The sequence below is a fragment of the Seriola dumerili genome, unplaced genomic scaffold (assembly GCF_002260705.1).
Source record: "Seriola dumerili isolate Sdu_G_001 unplaced genomic scaffold, Sdu_1.0 BDQW01000121.1, whole genome shotgun sequence".
In the NCBI taxonomy this organism is placed as follows: Eukaryota; Metazoa; Chordata; class Actinopteri; order Carangiformes; family Carangidae; genus Seriola; species Seriola dumerili.
The window spans coordinates 2519957-2547726 of NW_019174376.1; the positions used below are offsets into that span (position 1 = coordinate 2519957).

Consider the following 27770-nt stretch of genomic DNA (forward strand, 5'->3'; position numbering starts at 1 on the left):
TGTCAAGCATTTTATTGTATCATATCTGTGCGACGCATGAGGAGTGAAGCTCCTTCTTGTGATATAAAGCTGGAATCTATCTTCAAGACATTAAGGGCACAAAGATGTTCAATCTTATGAGAGATGAGAAGTGTGGGATGTGCTTGTATCTGAGGGTAGGAGGACAAACAGCACTGAATATGTAGTTCAGGAGCTCCTCAGTGTGGTAGAAAAGAGGAAGTGCAACCAAACATGTGGCCTGTATCCTCTCTTCACACATTCCTCTCCATGTATTTGGTTAAAAAGTATCACAATTTTATAATAATTGCAATTAAAAACCACCAAAAAATATTCTATATTCCTTGCAGATAATCTACAATACCCAAATAAAATGAAACCGGTTCTTCTGCATTAGAAACAAACAATTATACATATCAACAATGAATTTCAAAACTTGTAGCAGACCAGTTTGCTTCTTTTTAAAACTACACAAAAAAATAACATCAGTTATTGCAGGTATGGATGGTATTGGATGGTTTTAACATAACCATTCCATCATAGACCGAACCATCAGTATTTAATTAGTCGTGTTTCTGGCCAATACTGACTCTGCTAGCTCTGTTTTTCTCTCCTTGAAGCTCCTGAGCAGTTGAATACTCCTCAATGTTCATCATAATCACTTTGCCTATCTGCCGTTTGGTGCTGGCCATGTAGTGAACAGAGGGATTTTTAAAGCTAATCATTGAAAACAACTGGGTGTCGAGTGTGCAAATCAAAACAGTAAAACCAAAAAACTGAACCGAAAGTGTGGATCTGAGGCGAACCGCAATCAGGTGTTAATTCTCTGTGGGTTCAGCACTGCGAGCGACCACTTTCACATTACAGTCATCTGATCCATCTAGAGCAGCTTTACCTCTATGACTTATTGTGTGACAGTGGCATTTCATGACAAAAACACACCAAATATAAAATAGAACTTCCCTTTTTAATAATTAAATAAAATCCAATCAGGAAAGAACCCTCGAAAATCCAACATTCTTCATCCAAAGCTTGCAATTAACTACAATCAGCTTCACTCTGAGATTAATGTGCTTGCAATTAATGCTTGGGCAGTGGCATTTGCTAAATTAGACAACAAGAGGGAGAGAAGGAAGAGAAAATGGGAGGAGAGAAACAACAGCAAAGGGACAGAAGGAGAAGAAAAATAGCAGAGAAGCAAAACAACAGCAGAAAATAAAAGTATACGAGAGAGGAGAGAGAGGGTCTGAGCTAAGTAAGGAGAGAGAAAGGGATAGAGAGAGGTAGGAGACAGAGAGAACCTGAATTATTCTGCTGATTCACATTAACACCAGAACATGGCCTAGTCAGCTATCAGGGAACAGTGGAGGAGAGATCAGCTTTTTCCACTTGTCCCTGTGGGGAACCTTCACAGCACCAAGAGAAAAACCTGCCTACTGAAAGAGCTTAGGACTGAAACTTAAAATCCCTGACCATACTTCTGATTGTTTATAAATATATGAGCTTTTCTGCTTTTTTTGTCTCTGCTTTTTTGAAATGTACATTAAGACCCAACTCCAAATACACTGGTGTTTGGCGGGCCGTTACACTTATTCCTTTTTTTAAAAATCATACAGAAACACTTTAACACTTCTTATTCTGTCACAACAGGAACTAATGTAGGAAACATTTAACCTGCATTCACAAATGCAAATGTGAAAAGATGAGGCGTTTGTAGCTGAAGGCAAATTATATATACAGAAGGCATAATAATATATACAGGCATTTTAATTATGACCATTAACAGTCTGGATGTTTGTTGCTTAATGAGGCAGCAGAGGAGCAAAGGAGGGTCATCAGGGTGCAGGTGTGGGTGGTTTAAAGAGACCAGTCTTTCTGAAGTAGCGCACGATGAGAGGCACGGACACCAGAGTGATGCTGATGCGTAGCGGAGCGAAGAGCTTGTGGATGGCGTAGGCCAGGACGAACGTGCTGGTCCCTGCTGCCATTTTAGAGCGAACAACTGCCTCGCTGAAGCCCACTTTGCAGAGCACGGCCGCCATATCGATCCCACTGGGGAGACAAATGACACAGAAAACTGGTTAGAAGTGCGTAAAATTCATATATTAGGCAATCACTCGCATTTTCTTCTTCCGCTTTAATAAAAGAGTGGCAGCAGCCCACTATAGAGTGTGTGTGTGTGTGTTAACTATATGTCCGGTATCAGTGACTATATTCAACTCAACTCCACCCGTCAGTTATCAGTCAGAAATAATCCTGACTTCCTGCATTGATAGATAAATAGATAGCGGGCAGCTGTGGCTCAGGAGGTAGAGTGGGTCGTCCATTCATCGGGAGGTCAGTGGATACCTGGCTCCTCCTGCTGAAGTGTCCTTGGGCCAAATACTCCCTGGCATATCATTGGTGTGTGAATGTGTTTGTATGGTAGAAAAGTGTTAGGAAAACATTGTATGAATGTGTGTGTGAATGTGGCTTCCATTGTAAAGCCTTTTGACTGGTTCATCAGACTAGAAAAGTGCTTTATAAGTGCAGTCCATTTACCATATATCACACCAGAATCAATGATAGTGTCACTTTCTATATTCTATTGTCTGAATTACAACACACCACAAACTCAAAACCAAAACAAGTATTTACAAAAATATTGACATTTAAACTTGCAGATTCTTCAATGCTCAAAATGCATCCTCAAGGATTTTAAATGATTTAATTATAAGGAGTTCCTCTCTTTGGTAGTTAAAAGTGCCATTCACCTGTATCTCCACCAGAGGGAGCTGTGTACAGAAATAATGTTTCATAATAGTTTATTTTACAGCCTTTTGACCCACTTAAACTGATGACATTAGCATAAGAACCCACTGCACGTTGAAGGGCATGAAATTCAACAAATCAAAGAGGGTTTAACAAGCTACACGTAACGCAGCCTTTGTGAGACAGCTTTGTACAGTTGTGGCATTTTTATCTGAACTATTCAGGGAAATAAATATGGAAAGAATGTGAAAACATGACGCTTCAGTCAATACAGCCTCTCTCTCTCTCTCTCTCTCTCACACATTAACAGCTCTGTTGCACTCAACAGACTTTAGTCAGCTAAATATAAGGATCCATCTGCACCCTGACAACTGTTTACCCAGCGCACAGCACTGTATTAGCAGGCCACATGCCCGGGCTCTGTGGCCACACAGTGATAATACTCAATGGCTGCTGGCTACAGAGTCAGTTTTCAGATCATGGGTCATTATCAGCTATAGGAGGAAATCTCCAAGCTGTCAGATAATCTCTGCCAAGTCTCTTTGGTATTTAAGGCCCTGGCGTGGACAAGGCCCTGAAATTTGTCTAGTCTGATTATTTTGCCTAAACTATGGGTAAATACAGAGTCAAAGATTTTCAGTTCTGCACATCTAGATGTAAAGTTACAAAACTAAAACACGGCTGCAAGAAGAGAAAATGACCTCATGTTTTATTCAAGCACTCAACATGATTTTACTGTCCCAGTCTAATGCAGCCTAGCAGTGGTATTTCAACAACAGCAGGGTGGGTACAATATGGCTGACTGAGTGGAAAGTTTCAAGAGCATATAACAGGTCCCATTTGCTGCCAGTTTACAGCACACATTTAGCATTCCTCAGTGTAAAAGCTGCCCATGGGTCAGTCATTTCCTGTGCATATCTTCAGGTTTAAAGGAACTCAGATGCTCTCACACTGCTGGATAATATCAGTAAGTGATGTTTGATGGATTCCAGTTATTTTTTTAATGTTGTGGTCTTTCCCTCAACAAGCCACATCGACTTTTATTTCAGTTAGTGATTTCCTACATTTCCCAAAATACATTTCTACATTTTTAACAGAGATAAACACAATTTAAGGATGTGAAAGATATTAGGATATAAATGCCTTAAGTACTATAAAAGTAGGTATTAATCTAAGATTGAAAGACTTCCCTAATTTCAATTTTGAATAAGAACATGGAAATAGAAACTGAATAAAAATGGGATCAATCCAGCTGTTACCCAACTGAACCTAATGCATACAGCCTCCTAATCCCCCACCTGTAGAACAAGTGATAATCGTCTGTATTGTTACCTGGATATAAGGAGGTAGAACATTCCAAGAGACATGAGGGAGATGCAGATGTGAAAGGAAACTCCCACTGCTCCATACTCCTTGAAGACTTTCTTTAGCTGCTGGGTCTTGCTGGGTTTCCCTCCCTCTGGCTCGGCTTCCCCTGGGGCCTTTTCAGTAGATGAGGAGGTAGTAGAAGCGTCCTTTAAATTCAGCTCATCCTGGACAAAGAGATAAAAAAAAAAAAAGGAGCGAGTGAGCAGAGCAAAATTATAAAGGGAAGAATAATCAATCTCTGCTGCTACAGAAGCAAAGGAAGAGAGCGTGATGGTAAGAAAGACAGACTGTACATTCAGAAAAAAACTACAGAGGATATGAATGGCAGAAAAGAACTGAATTCAAATTGTGAGAGTAGTTTCCACTCAACAGTCCAAAACCTAAAGATAGCCGGAACCAGAGAGCAATTAAAGTGTTCGCTTGATAAATCACATCAAAGTTTTTTTTTTTTTTTTTTAAAGGAACAAGGCCAGACTTTCCTTTATCTGATGCTCTGATGTACGAAGGATTGTATTAGAGATACTAAAAATTAGCTACAACAAACTTCCTCTTTTCAGAAAAAACTGTCGTGATTGTGTGTCATCTGTTTCAGAGTTGAGGTCACTCCTGTAGGTCAAGCAACACCTGAACATTTATGGGCTTCCTCTATTCATCGTGCCGTGGAGTCAGCTGATTAAACACAGGGTGCTGCTGCTGCTGCTGCTGCTGCTGCGTGGTTTAGGAGATTCACATTATCACTCACCCTTTCACAACCATACACTCACACACGTGCCCACACTCATGCACAGTCAGTCACTCTCTCTTAAACACACAAAGCGCCTCTCATAAGTGCACCAGCACACATTGCTCTGTGTTTGCGACCTCCCGACAGCCCACTCTCCAAGATGAACAAGCACCAAACACAATCCAGCCGTCTGACATGTAGCAGGGAGCAGACAGGTCACTCCAGCATGTGCTGCTAGTAAAACTGATTAGTGAACTACAACACGGCAAAACAACATGACCACCGCTGCAGACAACCGAGCTACTGATGGCGGAGACACGACTCACAGCAGCAAAGACGGCAGGAAATGAAAAGAGAAAAGCTACAGTATGTTTACAGAATGTAAACAAACTTAATTCTCCATCTGGCTACAGCCTTAAGGCCATAGTCATGCTTAATGCAGTAGGACCTGTGCAAGTTCAAAATCCAAAATCACTTTGAGGCAGCAAGGTGGACAAACACTGACCATTTCATACTTTTTGAAATGCAGAAGTATACAGTTTCATATTAGGGGACATTAAAATGAATGTATGTTTTTACTGAATTGACTAAACAAAGCTTGTTGGTGTTTTCATTTACATCTGACAGTCGTTTGGCTTCAAATCATTGTCATATGAGGAAATTCTGTGAAACTTATTTTGCTGTGACAACATTGACTTCTCTCATTTAGTCACTGTCATGAGACTTTGTGCAACAATTACTCAGTGAAACTGTAGGTTTACACACAACTACGTATTCCCAGGTTATTAGCATGTGATGTTAGTGTAAATAGGGTCCTCATGAAGATAATTATTACAAATCAAAAAAACGAATTCAATACTGATACTCGCAGAGATACAGCATTTTTTGGACATTTCAACCGACAGAGAGCAGTCCGGCAGCAACTCTGTGGGATTCACTGTGGAATTAAAGTTGTTACAGGGATCAGGAAATATCTGAATGACTGACGTGTGTGTGTGTGTGTGTGTGTGTGTGTGTGTGTGTGTGTGTGTGTGTGTTTGTGTGTTGTGTGTGTGTGTGTGTGTGGTGTGTATGTGTATATATATATATATATATTTAATATATATTTATATATAATATGTATATATATATATATATATATATATACATAAAATCTTTGTAAATAAGACCAAGAATCTGACCAAGCATTCAGAGCCATACTTTCAATATTTCACAGTTCATGATTCCTGTTGCTGTGGACACAAATCTGTTGATGCTCAGGACAAATCTGGTTTCAATCGCAGAACCTGAAGCAAACGGGTTCAACATTTTAGAAACTGTTGCCATGTGCACATGTGATACCGTGCTCATAGGCAGGTCTGCCACTGATCATCCTGCTGTGGTAATGCAATTACAACAGAATATTTTTTATGGATCACCTTCGGGTTAAGTCAGGGTTTCAAATGTGATTAAGCATACGGAATGAAAAATAATTCCAGTTTCAGTTTTATTGCCAATGTTCAACTTTTTCTCTTTGATTAGGGGCTGAGTATCAACTGGCAGGAGGGCATCATGTCCAGAGGTCTCATTTGTAGCCATGTTATTCCAATATCTCCTCTGCCAAGAGGAAACACAATCCTTCTCTGAGAAAACAGGAAATAGCTCAGGCCTGTATGGAATTAATCTATTTTTAGACAAACTATATTGACATTGTGCTGGCAAAGCTAAGACAACTTATTAAGTAACAAGAATAAACAACAAAGATTTGGGACTTATCTAAAAATATATAGCAAATGTGTATAATTGCATATTTGTTGGACAGTTATTCTTAATTCCTTTTTGTATATAGTTTATAACAAATGCATCCCATGGTGTAATAGTGTTTGAGATGTTTGCAAATGTGATATAGTCAGTTGAAAAGAGGTTGTTTCTGAAAACTGGGATTCTGAAAAGCAGATGTGGCCCACTGTCCATTTACCAACTTGAGCGATATTTGGCCCAGGATACAGTAACTTTCACTCTTGTCCTTCTCTGCCTTTTCGCTGTAGTGACTTTCTGCTTGCTTCAGACTGTCTGCCCTTGTGGGCCTGAGCCAGACAATTAATCAAGAGAGCAGAGACAATGGAGAAGAAGAAGACGGGAACAGGAGGAAAACAAGATGATCTTTTCTCTTCGTTGCAGTTTGTCTTGCTAAAATTTGGTCCGAGCCGCCTGGATGAAGCCATAGTCTTGGTGACGTATTCACAGGCCTGCCAACAATGGACAATAGAAAGGCCAGAGTGGGCGAGTGAGCAGGCCTTTGCCTTTCAGAGGCGAGTCAGGCCGAGCTAAAAGTAAAGGCAGGCAGCAGCATGGGAGGGTCATGTGAGCGAGCGGCCAAAGGGAGTTGTGCCAGGGAGGGTGTATAGGAGGGGAACAGTGGTACTGCTGTGCCTGATAACAGCTTTTCAGAGGCATGGAAAACACATGCAGACATGCGGAGTCACAGTGGCACACAAACACTGACAAAGACACATTCACGTGCACTCAGACCGAACAGAAAGGAAACTGTAAAGTGTCAAATCTCCCCTGTCAGAGGCTCAAGCAGTAGCTTTACAGAAGAGAAAGTCAATCTTGCACCAGAGTTGTCTGATTAATTGTCTTATTAAGGGACTTACACTCAATGCAAGAGAGACGATCAACCTGAATCGAGCTTACCTGCTCGTATTGCTTTAGCTCCTTGTTTGCAGTGAGGATTTAAATTGATATTTACATGAGAAGTGAGTATCGACCAGACGCATGACCGACTCCTCAAAACTTTGTGCTTATTCTTTTCATATCTGAGGCATCAACAGAATTAGAGCCACAGACTTCTCACAAGCTGCAGGTGCTCTTTTCTGCCTTCTCCGTATCAGGTTCTCCGGTTGATTCATAATAGCCCTAAATAAACTGCATTACCCAGGGGCCACTACATGATGCTCACCTGTTCCCATTCTTGCGTGCCTGCTTTTCTCTGTTGGCAGCTAGGCTAAGTAACGTTACAGCCGGACAACACTGGACATAGAGCATGGTGATGCAGAGGTGCTTCTACTTATATTAAGCATTTCTGTGCTGCAATTATTTACTATTTGCATTAGGCAACATATACATCAATACCAATATACCCATAATAAGCTAATATCGGTCAAGACATCTGTCTAGGCTTAAAAAGAGGTTCTTCTGCTTTCAAAGTGAACATAGCTCTGCGAAAGCAATGTTGGTGATGAGTCAGTCAAACACCTTGGTGGAGAGTGAAATATCCCAACAGCTATTGGCTGACCATAAAATTTGGTACAGGTATGTATGGGGGCCAGATGATAACTTTGGTCACTGTCTGACTTTAAACACCACTGGGTCAAAGTTTTAATTTTGAGATGGTGAGCATGAGCATTATATCTGCTAAACATCAGTAGACTATGTTAGCATTATCGCTATGAGCATGTTAGCATGCTAATTTTAGCATTTAGCTCAAAGCCTAATTACGGCCTCACCAAGCTGCTAGCATGGCTGTAGACTCTTAGTACTGTGTAATTATCTAAGATGATAATTATGTAATTCAGAGTAAGCCTCACACATTGGAGGCCAATACAGAAGAGTGTTTGGGGGTTGTTGTGCCTTCTGAGAACTGCTCCCTGCAGGTCAAGTTTACCCGCATCTGTATCTGCTGCTCTTCCACTTCACTGCTGCTGACTCACCCCCAGAGAAGCACATACTAAAGTCTTTACTGAATTTATTCCGCTCTAATTGATTTAAACAAAATTACTGTTTATGAAGGAGCCACAATGCGTTTGTTTGTCACCTGTGTGTGTGTGTGTGTGTGTGTGTGAGAGTGTGAGAGAGAGAGTGTGTGTGAGTCAGCAAGTGCTGTATGAGCTCTGTAAAGGGCACCTCTCCTGCTAGTCCTGAAGTTGTGAGTGCAGTTCAATAATGCATAGGCTACTGTGAATTCCTGCAACAGACAGCCCACATAACTGAGCGAGTCATGCGCTGTTGTATAACAAGCCTGGCTGCTCGTATGATGGCTGTTACTAAACAGAGCCGGCCGGGCAGGCAGCGTTTTGCATATTTCATGGTTTTGTTTTCAACCCTGGGGCCACATGAACCAAGACGGCGTGTTCACCACCAGTTGAACACGGCTGCTGTGTGGAGAGACACACACACACGGACTTGTGTGCTCTTATTAACTGGCCATTGAAGGTTAGACAAACACTTGAGCTGAACAGTTTAATTTACCCCTTTGTTGCTGCCAGTGGTCTGCTCCTCGCCGGCGTCGCTCTTCTTCGCGGCTGCAGCTGTGGATGAAGCTCTGGTGTGCATGGTCCTGGTTGAGCAGCGTCGACTGGAAACCCCCCAGTTACCTGTAAACAAAACATTACCCCCCGCCTCCCCCCTACTGCTGTAGCGCTTTTTTTCATGCACGAACAGCGTCTTGATGATATCTAAATTACTGCTCTCACTCGGCACGCTTTTGGAGAGATTCGTCGCTATTGTAGCCACCCGGTCCCAGTGTCCCCAGTCCGTGAATACAAAACCAGACGACGACTCCCAGTTCTGGACAGGATGCGGGTCCGCTTGTTGTTTCCCCAGGTGCGCAAGTGTTGAATCGACACAGAGAGACCGGCACCACAGAGACTTGTGGCCTTTGCGTAATGTCAGAGTGACGTCCCTCAGTCTGTTTGCTTTGACTTGCACTAGAAACGAGCCCGGCGACTTGAAAGCGTGATCCAGAGCCGCTGCAGACAGCCTCCCTGTGCGGCACAGAAACATTCTCGTCGACGTCCTTCAGACGAGTTAAGTGTGTCCGATTAAATCAAATACAGCGTGAGGCTCGTTCACAACAGCTAATAAGACAGTAAGTAGCTGTAAACATGCTGTCCTGTGCCCTCCTGTCTCCCTCCGGTCCGCTGTTGACCGATTATCACCAGCAGCCAATGAGCGCTGAGAGTGAAGCCTGAAGTGAAGGGAGGGGGTATTTAAAGGTGTAACCGTGTTGTGGGTAAGGCCATGAAATGTCTCGGGGGTACTGTACGTAATCGCATGTGCACGTGCTTTAAAAGCTAGGCAGCAAGCATTCGTACTATTTTGTTAAATACAGTTATTCTGTTAAAATGTGTAAAATTATATGTTGTTTTTTTCCTGCATGGCTTCTCTAGCAACACAGGTGGTAGAGAGGGAGCAGGCTGAGTCTTGACTATTACTCCAGGTGTAGAAACAGAGATGATCTTACCAGTGTATGAACTCTTTGTGGAATTTACCGAATCGCCTGGATGAGTGGAAAGTTAAAGTATTTCACTCATTAACTTTATTCAACCGGGGAGGGTCATATTACAACTTTTTTTTTTGGTCACAAAGCAAGGATATAAGACACAACAAATACTTCAACAAAATGATTACAGGGCAAATTCAAGAAACGGTCCATAAAAAATATACACAACATAATACACTCAGTTGAGGGCACAGCTTGAGGTAAAGCAAAAGACAGTATATAATAGGAGTAATTGCTATTGATAAACTACCATGTCATATATCATTTTTATCACAATATCAATATATACATTGTAACATGATTTTTTTGGAAGTCAATTGAGAACTAGTTATATAAAGTAATATCACAGGGATCTGTTTTTGGCAAAATACCTGAAAATTAAAATTATTTTTTTTATTTAAAATATTTATGTGCCTACAGTATTTACTAGATTTTTTTATTGCTTTATTGTCTTTTACTATTGATTGTTTCAGTTCACTGTCAGCAGTGTGTGCCTAAGCCCTGTGTGTTAATGCCTGTCTTAACACATTGTTGGTGGCTATTTGTGCACTGTGTATGTTATGTACTGTGGAGATAAAGCTGCTCAACCATAAGTAACAGTAACTGTTAACATGCTGGATTGTAGCAGACCACACCTCAAATGAAAGAGTAAGCTACACGCAGTGCATCAAGCTTTAGAGAAAGCTTCTATTCTGTTTTCTCCTTCTTTTGTCTACCTTTATGTCTCGTGTAAATTTGCATGTCTGCCCAAAAACAAGATGGACATATCCAGCCTAAGAAGGAAGTGGTGGGAAAGCACAACATACGAGATCTAATTCTACATGTGCTTTGATATGAAAACTGTAGTATAGTTCCTTAAATATTTCATTGTTATATGTCACAGTATGCTGAATCAAGTCTGCGGTTATGCGGTTCATCATATGATGAATGTGATCTGCTTTCGGAGTGTAAGAGTGTCATTCTTTCCAGTGACAGTTTCACCTCTTTTTGAAAAGGACAAAAATACATATATGCACACTCAACAAAGTGACAAGCAGAGAGAGGAGTGAGTAGGAGGCGAGATAAAGAAAGAGGGAGGGATGTTTTTGGCAGGAAGCCATGAAAAAAAAAAACTGTCGACTGTCAGCGCAGCAACAGAGCCCCTGACCTTTTCTCAGCTGCACCACAACATTTAGGTTGGTTTAAAATGTCTATAAATTTTAAACCTCCTTTTCACGTTTATAGTTTGGTGACATATTCTTTTATTAGTTGAGAGTGAAACATTAATTTGCCTGTTGGGGGGGGGGGGCACAGCACTGCACAGCACTGCACAGCTCTGAATGGAAAAGTTGAAAGGTGACATTTCAATATCTGAGCACATGTAAATGTGCACCTCCTCTGCTTCCCACAGAGAGCAACAAGGGAAAAAGTTCACCTGAGTTCCTTCGCAGCTGAAGACGGTACAGTCCCACATAGATAGTGAAATGGAAAAGGTAAAATTCCCCAGAGGTATTTTACAGTTTAGGTCAGAATTCATAACTTTATACAATAATGGAAGTCATGTGGATATAAATATTCAAACACAGCTTACAGAAAGTTAAAGTCCCATATTTTGTAGGAGTGGACCACAATTCAGCTATTTGTCAAGTCAGACATTTCCACATCAAGTTAAAACTGGGCTAAAAGTAAAGGAGTTTAAAGTAAATTATAAAAGAAAAAAAATCTGCAGGTTTTGTTTTCCTTGTGAAATCAAAAATACATTTACCTCTTCAACCTTAAAAAAATCCTTCAAATCAAACAAGCTAAGAAGAAAGAACTACTCTTTTGAACTGCTCATAACTCAAGTCTGCATTTAGGTTATATAGCTAATGGTGTGCGGTCACAAAAAGACATCTGTTTATGGGGTCACATACCAAGAAGTGCGGGAACCACCGTGCTACTGTGTGTCACCTAGACTTTCACTTTTCACTGAATTTAGCTGCACGATAATGTGGTGGTTTCTTGCGCGGAGACTGAGCAGTTCATTCAGCTTTCAGGATGACTCTCAGTAACACCTGCGACTTCTGTGGCGTTTCAAATACAAAATGTACTCACTCATAAACAACAGTTAGTGGATAAAAAGTGGGCAGAATAGTCTTTAAGAAGCATATGTTTAGTTGTGACTGTGTCAGTGAGGCATCACTTAATCTCCATGGTAATTATCTGAGGCTGTAGTTTGTAATGCTGAATTGGACTGCATTATATTGTACACATTATTTTTTCCACCTTCTGGCAGACTGTCAGTTTCTCCAGAAAGTGACATCATCTTTTTCCACTTATAACTTCTACGTTGATGCAACTTCCACATTAATGCTCTATGAATAGTGTGACTTGGTCATTGTGTTGTCAGTGTGGAAATTTCATAATCACTTAGTCACAGATACATCAGCCTCCTTTTGACAATACTGCAAAGTGCAACTACGGCAAACATGCAGCATTACTACTCATGGCTCACTCTCCCTTCCTCTCATTGAAAATGATTTAGACTTTGAAGGAAAATTAGTCATTGGAAAGATGATAAAACCCTAGTGTTTGAACTGCGGGTCATTGCACATGATTGTGTATTACACCATGTAGCTAAGGAACCGAGGCAGAGGGAGGAGGACATGTTTTACTGGGAACCCCACACACTGACAGCTGGTTGTCTATGCGGGACACTGTACAAGTGGGACGTTTATTTTCATTTTAAGGCAGGAAGTGTTGCAGCTCTGTTGATGCACTGTGGAAACCAGTCAGTCAGGTTTACCAAAACAATCCTATCAGTTTGTGGGGTGTGAAATTTCCTCCTTTGTAACCTATAAAACAGAAAAATAAATGACACCCTCTTTTTTACAAATGAATAAGATGCACCTTTCCTCAAGTCAACACACTCAGGTGTATGATCAGTAGCTTTATGGCGGCTAATGTTAGCAGTACATTCATTGACTTTAAAACTCTTCTTTCCTTGTGCTACCATTATGCTACTTGTGTTTTAGCTGTTCAGGAAAAGTAACAGTGTCTCACTTTTAAGGTTAGGTTGTTTAGACACTTGGCGTGGCGACTTTGCTACCAACTACTGTTTGTGTTATCTGTGCGGCAGGTGATGGGAATGCCATTAGTTTAGCAGGTATTTCATCATATGCCAAAGTATTGGATAAATTAAAATTTTTACCTGATGGTGGTGCTAGATGAAAAGTTAGGGTATCATAATAATCCATTATCCTAGGGACATGAATATCCATACAAAATTTCATGGCAATCTGTCCAATAGAGACACGCCTCTAGTGTTGCTAAAAATAATTCTCATTCAGACAATGATTGCAACCACATCACCCAGCCTTATATCAAAGTGTCAGTAGTTGTTGGCCTGAAATGCGGCCTCATGTCTGAGTGTGAGTAAGTGACTTCGATCTCTGAGTGTAAATCCCTCGTTCAATACACTTTTATCTGCGGTCGGCCAGTCAGACATCACTCATCCTACTTAGACTTCTTAAATTCAGGTCAAATAGGACAATGAAGCCCTGTTAAGTCCAGCGGATCCTGGGAACCGGGCAGAAGTTCTGACCCATCCCTGAGCCATTCCTCCATCCATTTGTTCTTTTTGTGTGTCTCTTCTATCCGTCTTCTGACAAACTGGCAGGATGGTCAATAGCTGTGGCCTCCTCCCAGCGCAGGCCCGTTTTGAGGCCTAACATCCACCCTTCATTTGCATGCCTTCTTTCTTTCATCGCTGCAAACGCGCCCCTTCTTCCATCGAGTGGTCAGTGTCTAAGCAACGCCTGGCATCGATTCATTTTCCTGCTTTATCGTCTGCGCTCCCAACTGTTCCTCAGTGCCTTCCTTCAGCATCCCTTCATTTATGTATTCAGCAGAATGGTCAGTATGTGTCTGCATGTTCTTTTCTGGCACTAATCCACTTCGCTCTTCAGTGAAGAGGACTGAAGGACTGGGACTAGAGCCAGCTGGCCTGGACTCAGTATTGCTCAGGCACAATAGCAAAGCCAGGCCACGAAGATGAGGTTAATGCAGTCTGGATCATGTGTTTTCAGCACCATTGTCCTCCTCTCTGTCTGTATGCCTTAGACATACTGACACTGCCCAGGGAGCTTCAGCTGAAAGGGTGATTTCTCCTAACATTTGCTCAAGACACATCAAGGACTGGAACCTGACGTAGATGTTTGACAAATTAGTTCATGTTTGTTCTGCTGGTTTGTTTTTCAAATCCCTGAGCACACATATTAGCCACTAGGTGCTGTTTTATGAGAGCTTAATGTACTGTAAATAAGTTTCTCCATAAAAGACAGATAACTGTATCCATACCAATACGTCACTCCCCTAAAACCAACAGCAATGAAACACAGATAGGGATGAATAAGTAACCATGCCAGCCGATGGCTGCCGTTTCCCATATAAACAGTCACTCAGCAGAATCTGAAAAAGAGAAAGTACAGTATAAATTGCAGAATAAAAAGTCCCAGCAAGTTAAAAAATCCCCCAAACTGTAGCTCAAAATAAACTTTGAGAAACATGAAATACACTCATATAACTTTTTTAAAACTGTCTTGTACTTGTCTCTCTAACCCAACTGCTGTGTGTCTGAGCAACAACTGCTGGGTGCAGGCTGGAGAAATATTGACCCGTGCTGACCCCAGAACCAGTGAATGAGAGGAAGTGCAGAAAAAAGAGAGAGGGAAAAAAAAGGAAGGAAAGAAACAGATGAAGCTTGGTCAAGACCCTGACAGCTGTGTGGTGAAGGATGGTCCAGGCTCTGCCTGTCTCAGAACAGATAGGAGATGTAGATGGAGAGCAGAGAAAGCAGACATCTGAGCGTTAAAGAAATTGTTATTAACCTTCATTCTGAATCATGAAGACATGAGCTGCATTCAGTACATTCACCTGACTATAGCAATAAAGTGTCTGAAAACAGCCTGAAGTTGTGCTTTTAAAAGACACCAGCAAAAAAAAAGAGAAAAAAAGCTAAAAAATAAATATATGATTTATTATGCTAAATATGTACAGGAAAGAAGATAAACTGACTAGGTCTAAACCAAGTGTATGGCTGGACCACGTATGGTCAATGTGTGAAATTGAGAATGTAGATGGTTGTAGACGCAGAGAGAGATGTGCCTCTTGCTCGTGGGGCAGTGGTGGTGTCTCTTTTCTATGTAAGTAGGGTTTGTCCAAAAAGTTGCTAGATTTGTCACGGGGTGCTTTTTTGAGTCTATGAAGTCTATGAATCTAGTGTTAATTTGGCAACACTGTAAAAAGAAACTGTTTGTACCAATTTATTTTGAAAGAGCAAGGGCTAGTGGGGAAACTCAACACTCGGCTCCCCGACCAATGGTGTAACTTAATGACTCAGTGACGTGACCTTCGGTTAACCAATGGTGTAACTTGATCACTCAACTCTATCACTCACTAAGTCAGTCAGTCACGGACATTCGCATTTATAGGGCTGTTGCCTCTGTTGTCAAAAGGCTTGGATCTGCAGCTACCCTAGATTGCATGGCTTGGCCACCGAGAGCCTGTGTTTGTGCAAATTCTTTTTAGCATAAGGTTTCTCACTTTTCTGTATTTGATGGCTTCCCTTCTTCTTTGCTTTTAAAAGTCAAGCAACATTAGGAATGCTCAGTTTCTCTCAACATGGTGGTGATGCATCCACATTTGAGGGTGTTATTTATGTGTCTGGCCAAGATAAACTAAGCATGGTTCAAATAATTAAAATTCATGACATTTCTTCCTCAGGCCTTCAGGATACATTCTAATCAAAAATACAAGAAATACATTCTACCATTTCATAATAAAACACAAAGATGCTTTACTAATTCAGAGGAGACTGTATAAAATTCTCAAAATATACAATTTATTCAAAATATGTTAATGCAACCATCAATATATTCCAGTAATTACAAAATCAGTAGTTTTTCTTCTTTTATATTCTTATCCTTATAGACAGTGAGGCTTGCAGTCAAAGACAAGCCTTGATTTATATACCATGAGAACACAGGTTACTTTTAACAGGTGACTGTCCCTTTCTGGTTAGTACTGACCAGGTCGTAGTTCAAAATTACAATTCAGTCTGATTGAATTTTACTACTAAGGAAGCAGATCTGAAATTTAAACTCAGTCTATTGCAGCAGCCGGAACAGACGTGAGCTGGAGTGAGTTTAGTGAATTTCAGCTGACTCACAACAAGATTATGTCACTGCCTTGGACACAAAAGAAGGAACCAAAACCAGGGGAAATTGCAATCCCCTTGACTTAATTTGTACTTCCTCAAATTGAGTTGAAAAACTAAACTGCTTCCTACGGGAGTGCAACGTTAAAAACTGACCTCTGCAGAAAAACTCCACCATTCAGACATTGGTGACTGAACAGCAGAGAGGAAACACCAAGTATTATGATGAAGCCAGACAGATTTTAGACTGCTGGATACTATAGGAAGTGGAAGGGGGTTCTGCATAGTCCCACAGTTTTCCCCCTTAACAACCAAATGTCTGCTAACACTGTTCATTAACGTGAGTAATTGTATTTTCCTATATGTTCCTCAACAGTAACAACACGGACATGAGAATGCAGTTCATGGGAACAGATAAGGGGATACTAATACAAACATATTTACAAACGAATCTGTACAAATATTTGACACTGTACAGTTGATGTTATGGGGATAACAGTGGTAGTGGCATTCTGGGTAATCACATGTTTGAAGGGGTTGGTGGTCATTAACAAACAATGACGGCCTTTACGCAAAGTTTTCAAATGTCTTTTTAAGTTGTTTTTGAAATCACGGAAGACTCTTTGGCACTCACAAGGAGGATCTGTTACTACATTAAAGGAATAGTTCATCATTTTGGAGAACTGCTTATTCGCTTTCTTTTTCCGAGGGTTCAATGAGGAGATTGATACCATTTGTCATATGTCTCTGTTTTAATACAATATTGAAGCCAGCAGTCTGTTAACTTAGCATTTAGACTGGAAATAGGTAGCCTGGCTCTGTAAAAAGGTATGTTTTGTTTTTTAAATCCTGCATGCCAGCACCTCAAACGCCTCCTAATTAACATGTTGTATTTTGTTTGTTTAATCTGTGCAAGAAAACAAAGTGTAGTGCTGGACTGCTTCTTGGCCTGTCTTCCTGGAGTCACGGCTGGTTGCCAGGAAACAGTCTGGCACATAAACCAACACTGCGGTTTTCGGTACAGATTAAGCAAACAAGATATAACATGTTGATTAGTAGGTAGTGGTAGGAGGATCTTGTTACGTTTGGACAGAGCTAGGCTAACTGTTTCCTGCTGATTCCAGTCTGATTCCAGCTTAATGCTAAGCTAAGCTAATGAGCTGCTTGCTCCAGCTACATATTTATTGCACAGACATGGGAGCGGCATCAGTCTTCTTATCTAACTCTTGGGGGAAAAAAGCAAATAAGCTGATTTCCTGAAAGCTCGAACTGTTCTAGTACTTGTTTTTGGAATGGCAGGTGTACAGCCTGGTTGATAAGTATTTGGACAGTGACACATTTTCAAAATTTTGTCCCTGTACACCACGACAATGGATTTGAAATGAAGCCAGCAAGATGTGACTGAACTGTAGACTCTCAGCTTTAATTCAAGGGATTTAACAAAAATATTTAATTAACGTTTCTGAAATACATTTTTATGCATAGTCCCTCAATTTTCACAGGCCCTTTACTGCAGCCACCTTCAGTTGCTTTTTGTTTGTGGGTCACTGTCTGTGAAAAGACCCTGGCATTTGAAGAATATTCAGGTTCTTTGCCTTGACAAGCTCTTGGGTTGTGTTTTGGGTCATTACCCATCTGCACTGTGAATCACCGTCCTATCAGTTTTACAGCATTTGACTCAGTCTGAGCTGATATTTTAGCCCTATACATCCCAGAATTCATCCTGCTACTTCTCTCAGCAGTCACCACTGACTCAGTTCTGTTTGCAGCCATACATGCCCTTGCCATTATACTGCCTCCTTCATGTTTGACAGATGATGTGGTGTGCTTTGGATCATGAGCTGTTCCTTTTCTTCTCCATACTCTCCTCTTCCCATCATCCTGGTTTCATCTTGTTACAGAACTGGGCGGGCCGTTTTACATGTTTTCTGGCACAGTCTAATATGGCCTTTCAGTTCTTGTTACCAGTGGTTTGGCACCTTGTGGTAAACCCTCTGTATTTACATTTATGATGGCGTCTCTTGATGTCAGACTTTGACAATTATACATCTACTTCCTCCTCTACTATTTTGGACCTGGCCAGATGGTGTAAAGGGTTTTTTCTTCACTTAGGAAATAATTCTACAATCATCCACTTTAGTTGTCTTCCAGCCTGTTGCTGAGCTCCTTCCTTTACAGAATGTACCAAATGATTTGGCCTCTCTTTGTTCTGATTTCTCAGCCTAATGATGGCCTCCTTCACTTGAATCGACAGCTCTTTGGACCACATACTGAGAGTTCCCATGAACAGCTACCAAATGCAAATTCAATGCTTGGAATCAACTCCAGACCTTTTATCTGCTTAATTTGTCATGAAATAATGAGGGAACAGGCTGTGAAACTGACTACCAGTCAATTGTCAAATTAGAGCCTCCGAGAATGTAGGGACTGTGTATAACAATAGCCGAAGTTCCTGAATGGTTAATGCGATGTTTTTGTTAAAACCCTTGAATTAAAGCTAAAAGTCTACACTTCAGTTACATCTTGACGGCTTCGTTTCAAATCTGTATGGTGGCGTACAGAGGCAAATTTATGGAAATTCTGCCAAAAATTTATGTGCCCAAATGTATATTTTGTGTTTGTGAAACCATGGTACTTTAAAGGTCACCTGACATGATACTGTGGGCTTGCTACATACCAAATCCAAGTCTGGATTAATGTTAAAAAAAACCAAAAACAAAGAGAGGCAAGCATTGAGTCCATGTATAACCTCAGAAAACTCATACTATACAGTAATTCATTACATAACATTTAAAGTTTCTGTTAATAAGACAAATACAGTGACTGGGAGAAGATAAAGCCACACAATGGCCACCAGGAAAAAAACAAAAAATAAAACAGAAAACAAAACATACACAAATAACACTGTTATTTGTAGTGACACAAATGACTCCATCCCAGTGGGACGGCCTGTTTGTGTTTTTAATACCATGTACATATAGCAGACATTAACCCTTATTTCACTGTATCTGTTTGATTTTCCATGTCAGAAGGTGCTTTGCTGGAAGATTCTCCAACTCATCTTATATTGCATTCACACTCTCCACACACCATCCAAATAATAAATACACTCAACTTTAGGAACCATAATGGTTTTTTTTGTTTGTTTTTTTTTAGTTTTTTTACACATTACATTAATTTCATAAATAAAGAAACGTACAGGAATTTTCAACCATGTCTGTACGAGTGAGCACAAAGTGGATTATGCATAAAACAGCATGACCTGTCAGTTTAGGTTTGATATGGGAGGACGGTGAGGTGAAGCACAGTTGACAGAATATAGTGACAGTTTCAAACACAAGTGCAGAACTATACTCTTTTCTGTTACCTCTTGTGGTAGAAGTACACTTCCTGAAGTACACTTCCTGAATATTTTAACACTGTTTTATGGCATTCCTTCCCTTTACTTGAGCAGGCAGCATTTCAAAATGAAGGAGACTTCAGAAGAGATGTCTCGGATCTCTTTTTGCTACGTTTAGCTCTTTGATATGTTGGTAATACAACACGATGTAACACAATACATCTGGATTGCTGTAGGATGGCCTTTGAAAATCACACGAATATGGCGTAAAAGCATAACATTGTGGTTTTCACGAAGGAAATGTTTAATTACAAGACAACCATCCATTTCTCTTCCATCTTCATCTCTGAGGGCAGAACATGCAGTACCTTGATATCTTCTCCTCTCTCCTGATTCAACATTTTTTTTTACCATTTCCAGATGAAAAGCTTTAAAAAAAGAAAAAAAAAAATTTGATTTCTTAACAGCGAATCTTACACTCTATCTGTTTGGCATGTCTTGAAAAGAGACTCCATGTATGAAAAGGAATTTCAATCCAAGTAACATCTGGACGAAAACGGTGGCGCTGCTCAGTTCCTTTCCTCTTCTCTTCTACACTTGAAACACGCCTCCATTTGGGGGGAAGGTTTCTTCAATTGTAACAGGAGTCACATGATAGGGAGGTATGAAGAAAAGTTTCTAGACTTTCTTCAGGCCACTCGTCTTCTCTGGAAGAAGTTTCAAAGAAGTGGAGGAACAGGACGTTAAAAGACAGGAACACGCCTTTCTTTCCTCCCTCCTACGGCACATTCCTTTCTTCCTTCCTCTTTGTGCAAACACTCATCTTGACTGCGGCGCTACGACACACAGCAGCAGGTCCGTGCCTTCGGCTGCTCTTCTTCTATTGGCTGTTTCAGTTTCAGGAGGGGTGGGTCACCGCTGGCTGGTGTGTAGTAAACTGCACTGCCATTGGAGGAGACCAGCGGCATGCGGGGGTCCTCGGAGTTGGTTTTGGCATCAGTGAAGGAGTCTGTGGAGCCGTTACCTAGGTGACCGTTAAACAAGGGGTGATTCAACAATTTGGCGGCAGCCCTCTGTTTCTTCAGCTCCGACAGAGTCTGAGCGCGCTCTCTCGGCCAGGCTTCCTCCTGGGCGGGCTGGGTGGTGACGACCCCGCCATTATCTGCTGGTAGCGTGCTGCCATTGGAGGGTGGCTGTGGTGGCACAGACGTCGTTGTGGAGATGAGGCCATTCTGTTTGCTGCTGCCATCTTTGAGGATGGTGGGCAGCTTGGGCTTGTCTGGCAGCTCCACAGCTACGACTGGTTTGACCTGCAGGGCATCGATAAGGATTACTTTAATCCCAGTATACGGCTTCTCTATTAAATACATGAAGGCCTGAATGAGATAACTTTGCTCTGGTGCCCAAGCTAAAAAATGTAGTGCTAATTTATTTGCTAAATTGCTAAAAGTCTCCCCTTATAAACTACTGTTCAGTGAATCCCAGGAGTCATTTGTGACAAAAAGCAGAAATGTCTCTAATCCCTGGGAAATCCAGATAGTGGTCCTAAACCTGCTGTATTCAGTGTATTGAAGCTACATAGTGCTAACAGTGGTGACTGCATAGAGAAAAAGCAACTGTAGCACTCTTCACTTCAAATACTATGTGACAATGTTGTGTTGGTGTTGCAGCTTCATTCTAAAGAAGTGGCGACAAGAATGAAACATAATAACCAGAAGACTTACATTAACTACTTGATTACTCTCCTGATCAGACTCCTTCTCTTTGTCGTCCTCCTCCTCCCTCCCTCCCCTCCACACGATGGCCTCTGTCTCGTACTCTTTGCGGCACAGGTTGTGTCTGTCTGACAGGCTTGCTCGACGCACCACTTTTCTGTGGATACAGGTGGAGATCAAAGTGAGATAAAGCAACTAGGGAAGCAAATATGAAAGCCTTCTCTAAACTTCATTAAATGTAGTAATATTCCATCCTAGATTATTGTTTAACTTTAAAGTCTCTAGTGTCACTCTTTAATTGCAAGGATCAAGTGAAGCTGATCTGTGTGTCCCATGTGTCTTTCAAAAAAGAAACTAAAAAATAAACACAATTTGTAAGTGCTTACAACACCAGCAGATGTCAGTACTTACCCACGACTGCCTGCACTGGATGTTCGCCTACACAGTGAGGTCTTGTGTTTGAGCTGTGACTTCATGATAATGTCGTGTTTGTGTTTCAGATCCAGCAGGATGGCCCTGAACTCCTCGTCCTCACACAGATCTTTAAGTGACAAGGATGAAGAACAGGGTACGTCAGCTCCTTTATGTTTGTCTAGATAAATGTAGATCTTAGCAACGCCATTAGTCTCCAATATTGTTTTTTTACGATCTTATAATTTGCCAGTTATCAATACTGACAAAAATGCATTGCATGGCATTGATAATGATACAAACTTGTTTAAAGATTTAAATCAGAATTAAGGGGGAAATAATGCTTGATGTAAAACTTGATTTAACAAGTTGGAAGTGAGACCCCCCATCACCAGGTGCTTTGATAAGAGAGATTGTTGAGGTGCAAATATACCAATGGGTGTCTCGTCTAGGAAGGTCTTGGCATTGAGACTGGCTCCGTGAGACACCAACAGCTCAGCCACATGCATCTGAAAGCACAACAGTAGCAAATTACATTAATGGAAAGAAACCTTTGTGCATGTTCTGTTTCCTGTTTCCTGTTGTGTTTACCTTACCTGACCCCAGCACGCTGCAGCATGAAGAGGCTGCCATCCATCTGAATCTCTCAGGTCCATGCGAGCTCCCCCCTCCAGAAGCAGCTCTGCAGCCTGCACGTAGCCGTTTGCTGCTGCGATGTGGAGCTACAAGGGCAGAGGAGGTACAATGATCAGATTTATGCTCTGTGCATAAAAAAATACAGCATGGGGTTTCACATTAAAGCCACAATTTAGAAGACAGAATGATGTGCTGCCGAGATTGCTGCTGATATCACATTACACCTGCAAAGGTCTACATCAGATATACGCACTTGCATCCAGGTTTGATGGTCTCACTGGAACTAAACTGCACAAATAGTTAAAGCTAAAAACTGACCCTTGAGAGAGTCCTCTGTGCAGGTCAGAAACCCACTTGTATCAGAACAAATTACACCAGGAGCTGAGAAGCGTTTTTAAAAAAATCCTATCTATACTATCAGTATGTTGACCTGGTATTAACCTCTTAAAACAGCCAAACACAGATCAAAACCCAGTTCTTTATTTTAAATTCTAGAGGAGATACCAGGAGTTAACTAAGATGCCAATGGTGTCTATCTGAATTCTGAGACGCTGTCTTGTGCATCATTTTATACACATCTAGAATATTTTAATTTGATGGACGGTGCTGAGTGTAAACGTGTTAGGTTTAATGAAGAGCTGCACAAGCTGATACAAAATGCATGTATATTTTATCAGCCTTGAAAGATGCTTCTTTCTCCCACCTTTAATGATGCAATACAATAAACACAAAACAAATGCACAATTAAAATAGAAGATATTTTAACATATTAGTACAGACTTTTATAGTTTTTTTTGTTCATGTTTGACATAAATTTGGGTCTAGGCTCAGCTGAAAACATTAAAATTCTTGTTCTTGGACTTGTTCTGTCAGTCTGTTTGGGAAACCTACACACACATAATACAGAGCTGGTCATCATTTCATCCAAGTCAGTGATGAAGTCTGATGATTTCTCATGCAGGGTTACTTGCTATGTCAGTACCCTTAGACCCCACTCAGACTCTGGCTAGCGAGCAAGAATAACATCTTGGTCTGAACATAACTAAAATAACAAGCAGGTCAGAAAGATTTTCTATCCCTGGAGAAGACCCAGTTTGAGCAACTGGTGATGTTAATCTCTGCATGTGAAGATGATGCATTCTGTGTTATTATCAGCTAATGTTACACATGGGAGTGTTACTGAGGAGAGGGAGAAAAGCACACAATGAGATCCAACATTATTGATCCTCATACGGAAATTAGGATGTAGTTGGACCGAGGAGGAAAATCACAGCTTTGTGCACTGCAGGGGTTCAGATACATGCACTTGATATGCTAATGCTTTTTTTATAAAACATATCATTTTGTAAATACTCCCTGAAATAAATACTATAGAGGAAAGTAATGGGAATGCAAGGGAAGAAGAGAAACAAAGACCAAGGGAAAACAAATGAATGCATGGCAGTAAAACTGGCATTAAAAAAAAAAAAAATGGCTGCCATAATTTTTTTTTCACCAACTACAGTATTTTTAGTTCAAAGGTGTTCTGTATCTGTCTCCTAGAAAGCAGGAAGTGGAGCACACTGCTACATGTGAAGGGTGAACTCAGGCTTCACAGCACATTGAAGGATGTTAAGGTTCATCAGCTCCTGCAGGGCTCAGATGTGTCAGGTAGGTTTTATGCCTTTTGCTTGGTGCTGAGGATGACTGAGAGCAACTGCTGCAGGGCAGTTGCTCCAGGAATAGTATTTATCTAATAGGATTTGTTGTTTTTGCTTTCAAAAGTAAACACCTGAACAATTTCAGGGTTCTGTAATATTTGACTAAACGTGACCTCTTAACAAAATAAACTCTTCACTGACTTACTTTTAAAGGGGAACCTATTTCACACATCAAAGTCTGTTCACAGGTCTTGGTGAATACTACAACTGCGTAAGTGAAAAAAGTTGTATAAAGCCTTTTGTGGCCTCTACTAGTATAACATATTCAAATCTCTGACCAAACTATCAGTGTTCGAGTTGCATCAAGGGAAATGTAAGTGGAATAGTTCCCAGCCACAGTAGTGTCTCTGTGAGATAGAAGTCTTCATGGCCCCACTCACAGAACTGAGCCAGGACCCAAGTCGGAGCAGTTCTTAAGACATCATTATTGTCATTGTTATTATTAGATTGTTGTTTGTTGATTGTATTAACCGATATCGAATCATGCTGCTGCCAGTGTTCCCTTCTCTCTCTGTTCAGGTCTAATCATCCTTCGGTCTATTTGTGTTGAGACTAGCTGTGCTTGAGTCCTCCTTGGATTGGGTCTCTCTTTTTTAAAAATGAATTTATGCATGTCGGGTTGGTTTTCCATGCACCTGTTTCAAAAGACCTATAATGTGAAACTGTACTTTGCCTTGAGTTAAATCTTAACATCAGCATGCTAATGTGCCACTTTGGAAAAGAGCAAGATATTTGCTAATTAGCACTAAACAGTAAGGTATTGGTAAAAAGGTATTGGACAAATAAAAATTTTGCATGGACAATGCTGCACCATAAAATATTAGAAGAGGAAAAGGAAGCTGTTGAGATATTTCCTCGAAACCAAAAATTTGAACCTCACAGTGACACTAGAGGAAAAGTCAGAGATCACCAAAGTCATTGTTGCAATACTTCAGTCTGGAGCCACACCGCTAGAATCACAAATACCAAAAATCACAATTTTCATTATCTATGCATCTTGCTCCTGTGTTGGCATTGGTTTCCTCAGAGCATTTCAGTTTCCTCACACAATATAACTGGCAACCTCTCCAGCATGTGCCCTGCCTCTTGCCCAAAGCATGCTGGGATACACTCTCTATTTCTTCTCCAGTTTTTGCCCACAGTGTGAAGATATGCAGGTGGACTGAAAACCTATTCAAGATTTATATTGCATCTCATCAAATACACATGCATGCTGGGCAGAGCTGGCCCAAGCCTTCATGGGGCCCTAAGCAGAATTTGAATTTGGCCAAGGGCGTAGGTTTGATCTAAGCATTGGTAGGGACAAGAACCCCTGCCACACCTCCAAAACAAAGACATTGACTTTTTAAGGCCGTCAACCAATAGGTTTGTGAATTTACATTCAGATATGTACATATGTTCCATAAATGTAGATATGAAGTAAAATCATATGTGTGAAAATGACGTGAAACCTATTATGAAGCAAATAAGCAAATAGAAACATGTAAAATCACTCTTGATATAGTGACAAATATGTCATATATCATAAGTCATAGTATAGTAAAGCATAAAATAGTCTTAGGAGAGGAGGTCATAAAGTCATAGTATAGTAAGGCATGAAAAGTTCATCATGTAGCAAGTCATAATATAGTAAGTCATAAAAAGTCATTGTATAGTAAGGCAAAAAAAGTCATAGTATAGTAAGACATAAAAACGTCATAGTAAAGTAAGGCATAAAAAGTCATAAAAACGACATAGTATAGTAAGGCATAAAAAGTCATAAAAACATAGTGTAGTAAGGCATAAAAAGTCGTAAAAACGACATACTATAGTAAGGCATTAAAAATTCATAAATATGACTTTGTGAGGCATAAAAATTAATAAAAACGTTATAGTGTAGTAAGGCTTAAAAAGTAATTAAAACGTCATAGTATAGTGAGGCATAAAAAGTCATAGTATAGTAAGGCATAAAAATGTCATAGTAAAGTAAGGCATAAAAAGTCATAAAAACGACATAGTATAGTGAGGCATAAAAAGTCATAAACACGTCATAGTATAGTTAGGCATAAAAAGTCATAAAAATGTCATAGTGTAGTAAAGCTTGAAAAGTCATAAAAACGACATAGTATAGTGAGGCATAAAAAGTCATAAACACGTCATAGTATAGTGAGGCATAAAAAGTCATAGTATAGTAAGGCATAAAAATGTCATAGTAAAGTAAGGCATAAAAAGTCATAAAAACGACATAGTATAGTGAGGCTTAAAAAGTCATAGTATAGTGAGGCATAAAAAGTCATAGTATAGTAAGGCTTAAAAAGTCATAGTATACTAAGGCAAAAAAAGTCTAAAAATGTCATAGTATAGTAAGGCTTAAAAAGTCATAAAAACGTCATAGCATAATAGGGCATAAAAAGACATAAAAACGTCATAGTATAGTAAGGCATAAAAAGTCATAAAAATGTCATAGTGTAGTAAGGCTTAAAAAGCCATTGTATAGTAAGGCATAAAAAGTCGTAAAAACGACAGTATAATAAGTCATAAAAACATAATAGTATAGTAAGGCATAAAACGTCATAGTATAGTAAGGCTTAAAAAGTCATATTATAGTGAGGCATAAATGGTCATAAAAACATCATAGTATAATATGGCTTAAAACGTCATAAAATCGTCATAGTATAGTGAGGCATAAAAAGTCAAAAACGACATAGTATAGTGAGGCATGAAAAGTCATAAAAACGTCATAGTATAGTAAGGCATAAAAAGTCATAGTATAGTAAGGCATAAAAAGTCATAAAAACGACATAGTATAGTAAGGCATAAAAAGTCATAAAAACGTCATAGTATAGTAAGGTATAATTATGACATAGTATAGTTAGGCATAAAAAGTCATAAAAACGTCATAGTGTAGTAAAGCTTGAAAAGTCATAAAAACGTCATAGTATAGTAATGCTTAAAAGGTCATAAAAACATCATAGTATAGTGAGGCTTAAAAAGTCATAGTATAGTAAGGCATAAAAAGTCTAAAAATGTCATAGTATAGCAAGGCTCAATAAGTCGTAAAAAAGGAGGCGTGAAAACGACATAGTATAGTAAGGCTTAAAAAGTCATAGTATAGTAAGGCATAAAAAGTCTAAAAAACGAAATAGTATAGGAAGGCATAAAAAGTCATAAAAACGAGGCGTGAAAACGACATAGTATNATAATATAGTAAGGCATAAAAAGTCATAGTATAGTAAGGTATAAAAACGTCATAGTATAGTAAGGCATGAAAAGTCAGAAAAATGACATAGTATAGTAAGGCATAAATATGACATAGTATAGTAAGGCATAAAAAGTCATAAAAAGTCATAGTATAGTAAGGCATAAAAAGTCATAAAAACGACATAGTATAGTAAGGCATAAAAAGTCAAATACGACATAGTATAGTAAGGCATGAAAAGTAATAGTATAGTATGGCATAAAAAGTCATAAATACGACAGTATTGTAAGGCATAAAAAGTCATAAAAACGTCATAGTATAGTAAGGCATGAAAAGTCATAGTATAGTAAGGCATGAAAAGTCATGAAAATGACATAGTATAGGAAGGCATAAAAAGTCATAAAAACGACAGTATAGTAAGGCATAAAAAGTCAAGAAAAAGTCATAGTATAGTAAGGCATGAAAAGTCATAGTATAGTAAGGCATAAAAACGTCATAGTATAGTAAGGCAT

At 39.9% G+C, this 27770-nt stretch overlaps 2 protein-coding genes and 1 long non-coding RNA gene across 3 annotated transcripts in view; 1 reads left to right on the top strand and 2 right to left on the bottom strand.

Moving 5' to 3' along the window:
* Positions 1-1218: 1218 nt before the first annotated feature.
* On the bottom strand, positions 1219-9737 carry fam210b (family with sequence similarity 210 member B). Its single transcript, XM_022748250.1, has 3 exons — positions 9071-9737; positions 4081-4280; positions 1219-2049 (listed from the first exon to the last, which is right to left on the bottom strand). The coding sequence occupies exons 1-3, from the start codon at positions 9602-9604 to the stop codon at positions 1833-1835; spliced, it is 951 nt and encodes a 316-aa protein (XP_022603971.1). The 5' UTR covers positions 9605-9737; the 3' UTR covers positions 1219-1832.
* LOC111223938 lies at positions 9633-24021 on the top strand. Its single transcript, XR_002665193.1, has 4 exons — positions 9633-9689; positions 21834-21901; positions 22351-22483; positions 23923-24021. It is a non-coding gene; the product is annotated as an uncharacterized LOC111223938 (long non-coding RNA).
* The window catches only part of ppp1r16b (protein phosphatase 1 regulatory subunit 16B), a 69056-nt gene continuing 61382 nt past the window's right edge, over positions 20097-27770 (bottom strand). The window contains exons 6-10 of the mRNA XM_022748248.1: positions 22341-22466; positions 22178-22253; positions 21745-21874; positions 21343-21490; positions 20097-20928 (exon numbers count right to left, since the gene is read on the bottom strand). Coding sequence (XP_022603969.1) covers positions 20455-20928; positions 21343-21490; positions 21745-21874; positions 22178-22253; positions 22341-22466 — 954 coding nt within the window. The 3' untranslated portion in view covers positions 20097-20454. The remainder of the gene's footprint in view (positions 20929-21342; positions 21491-21744; positions 21875-22177; positions 22254-22340; positions 22467-27770) is intronic.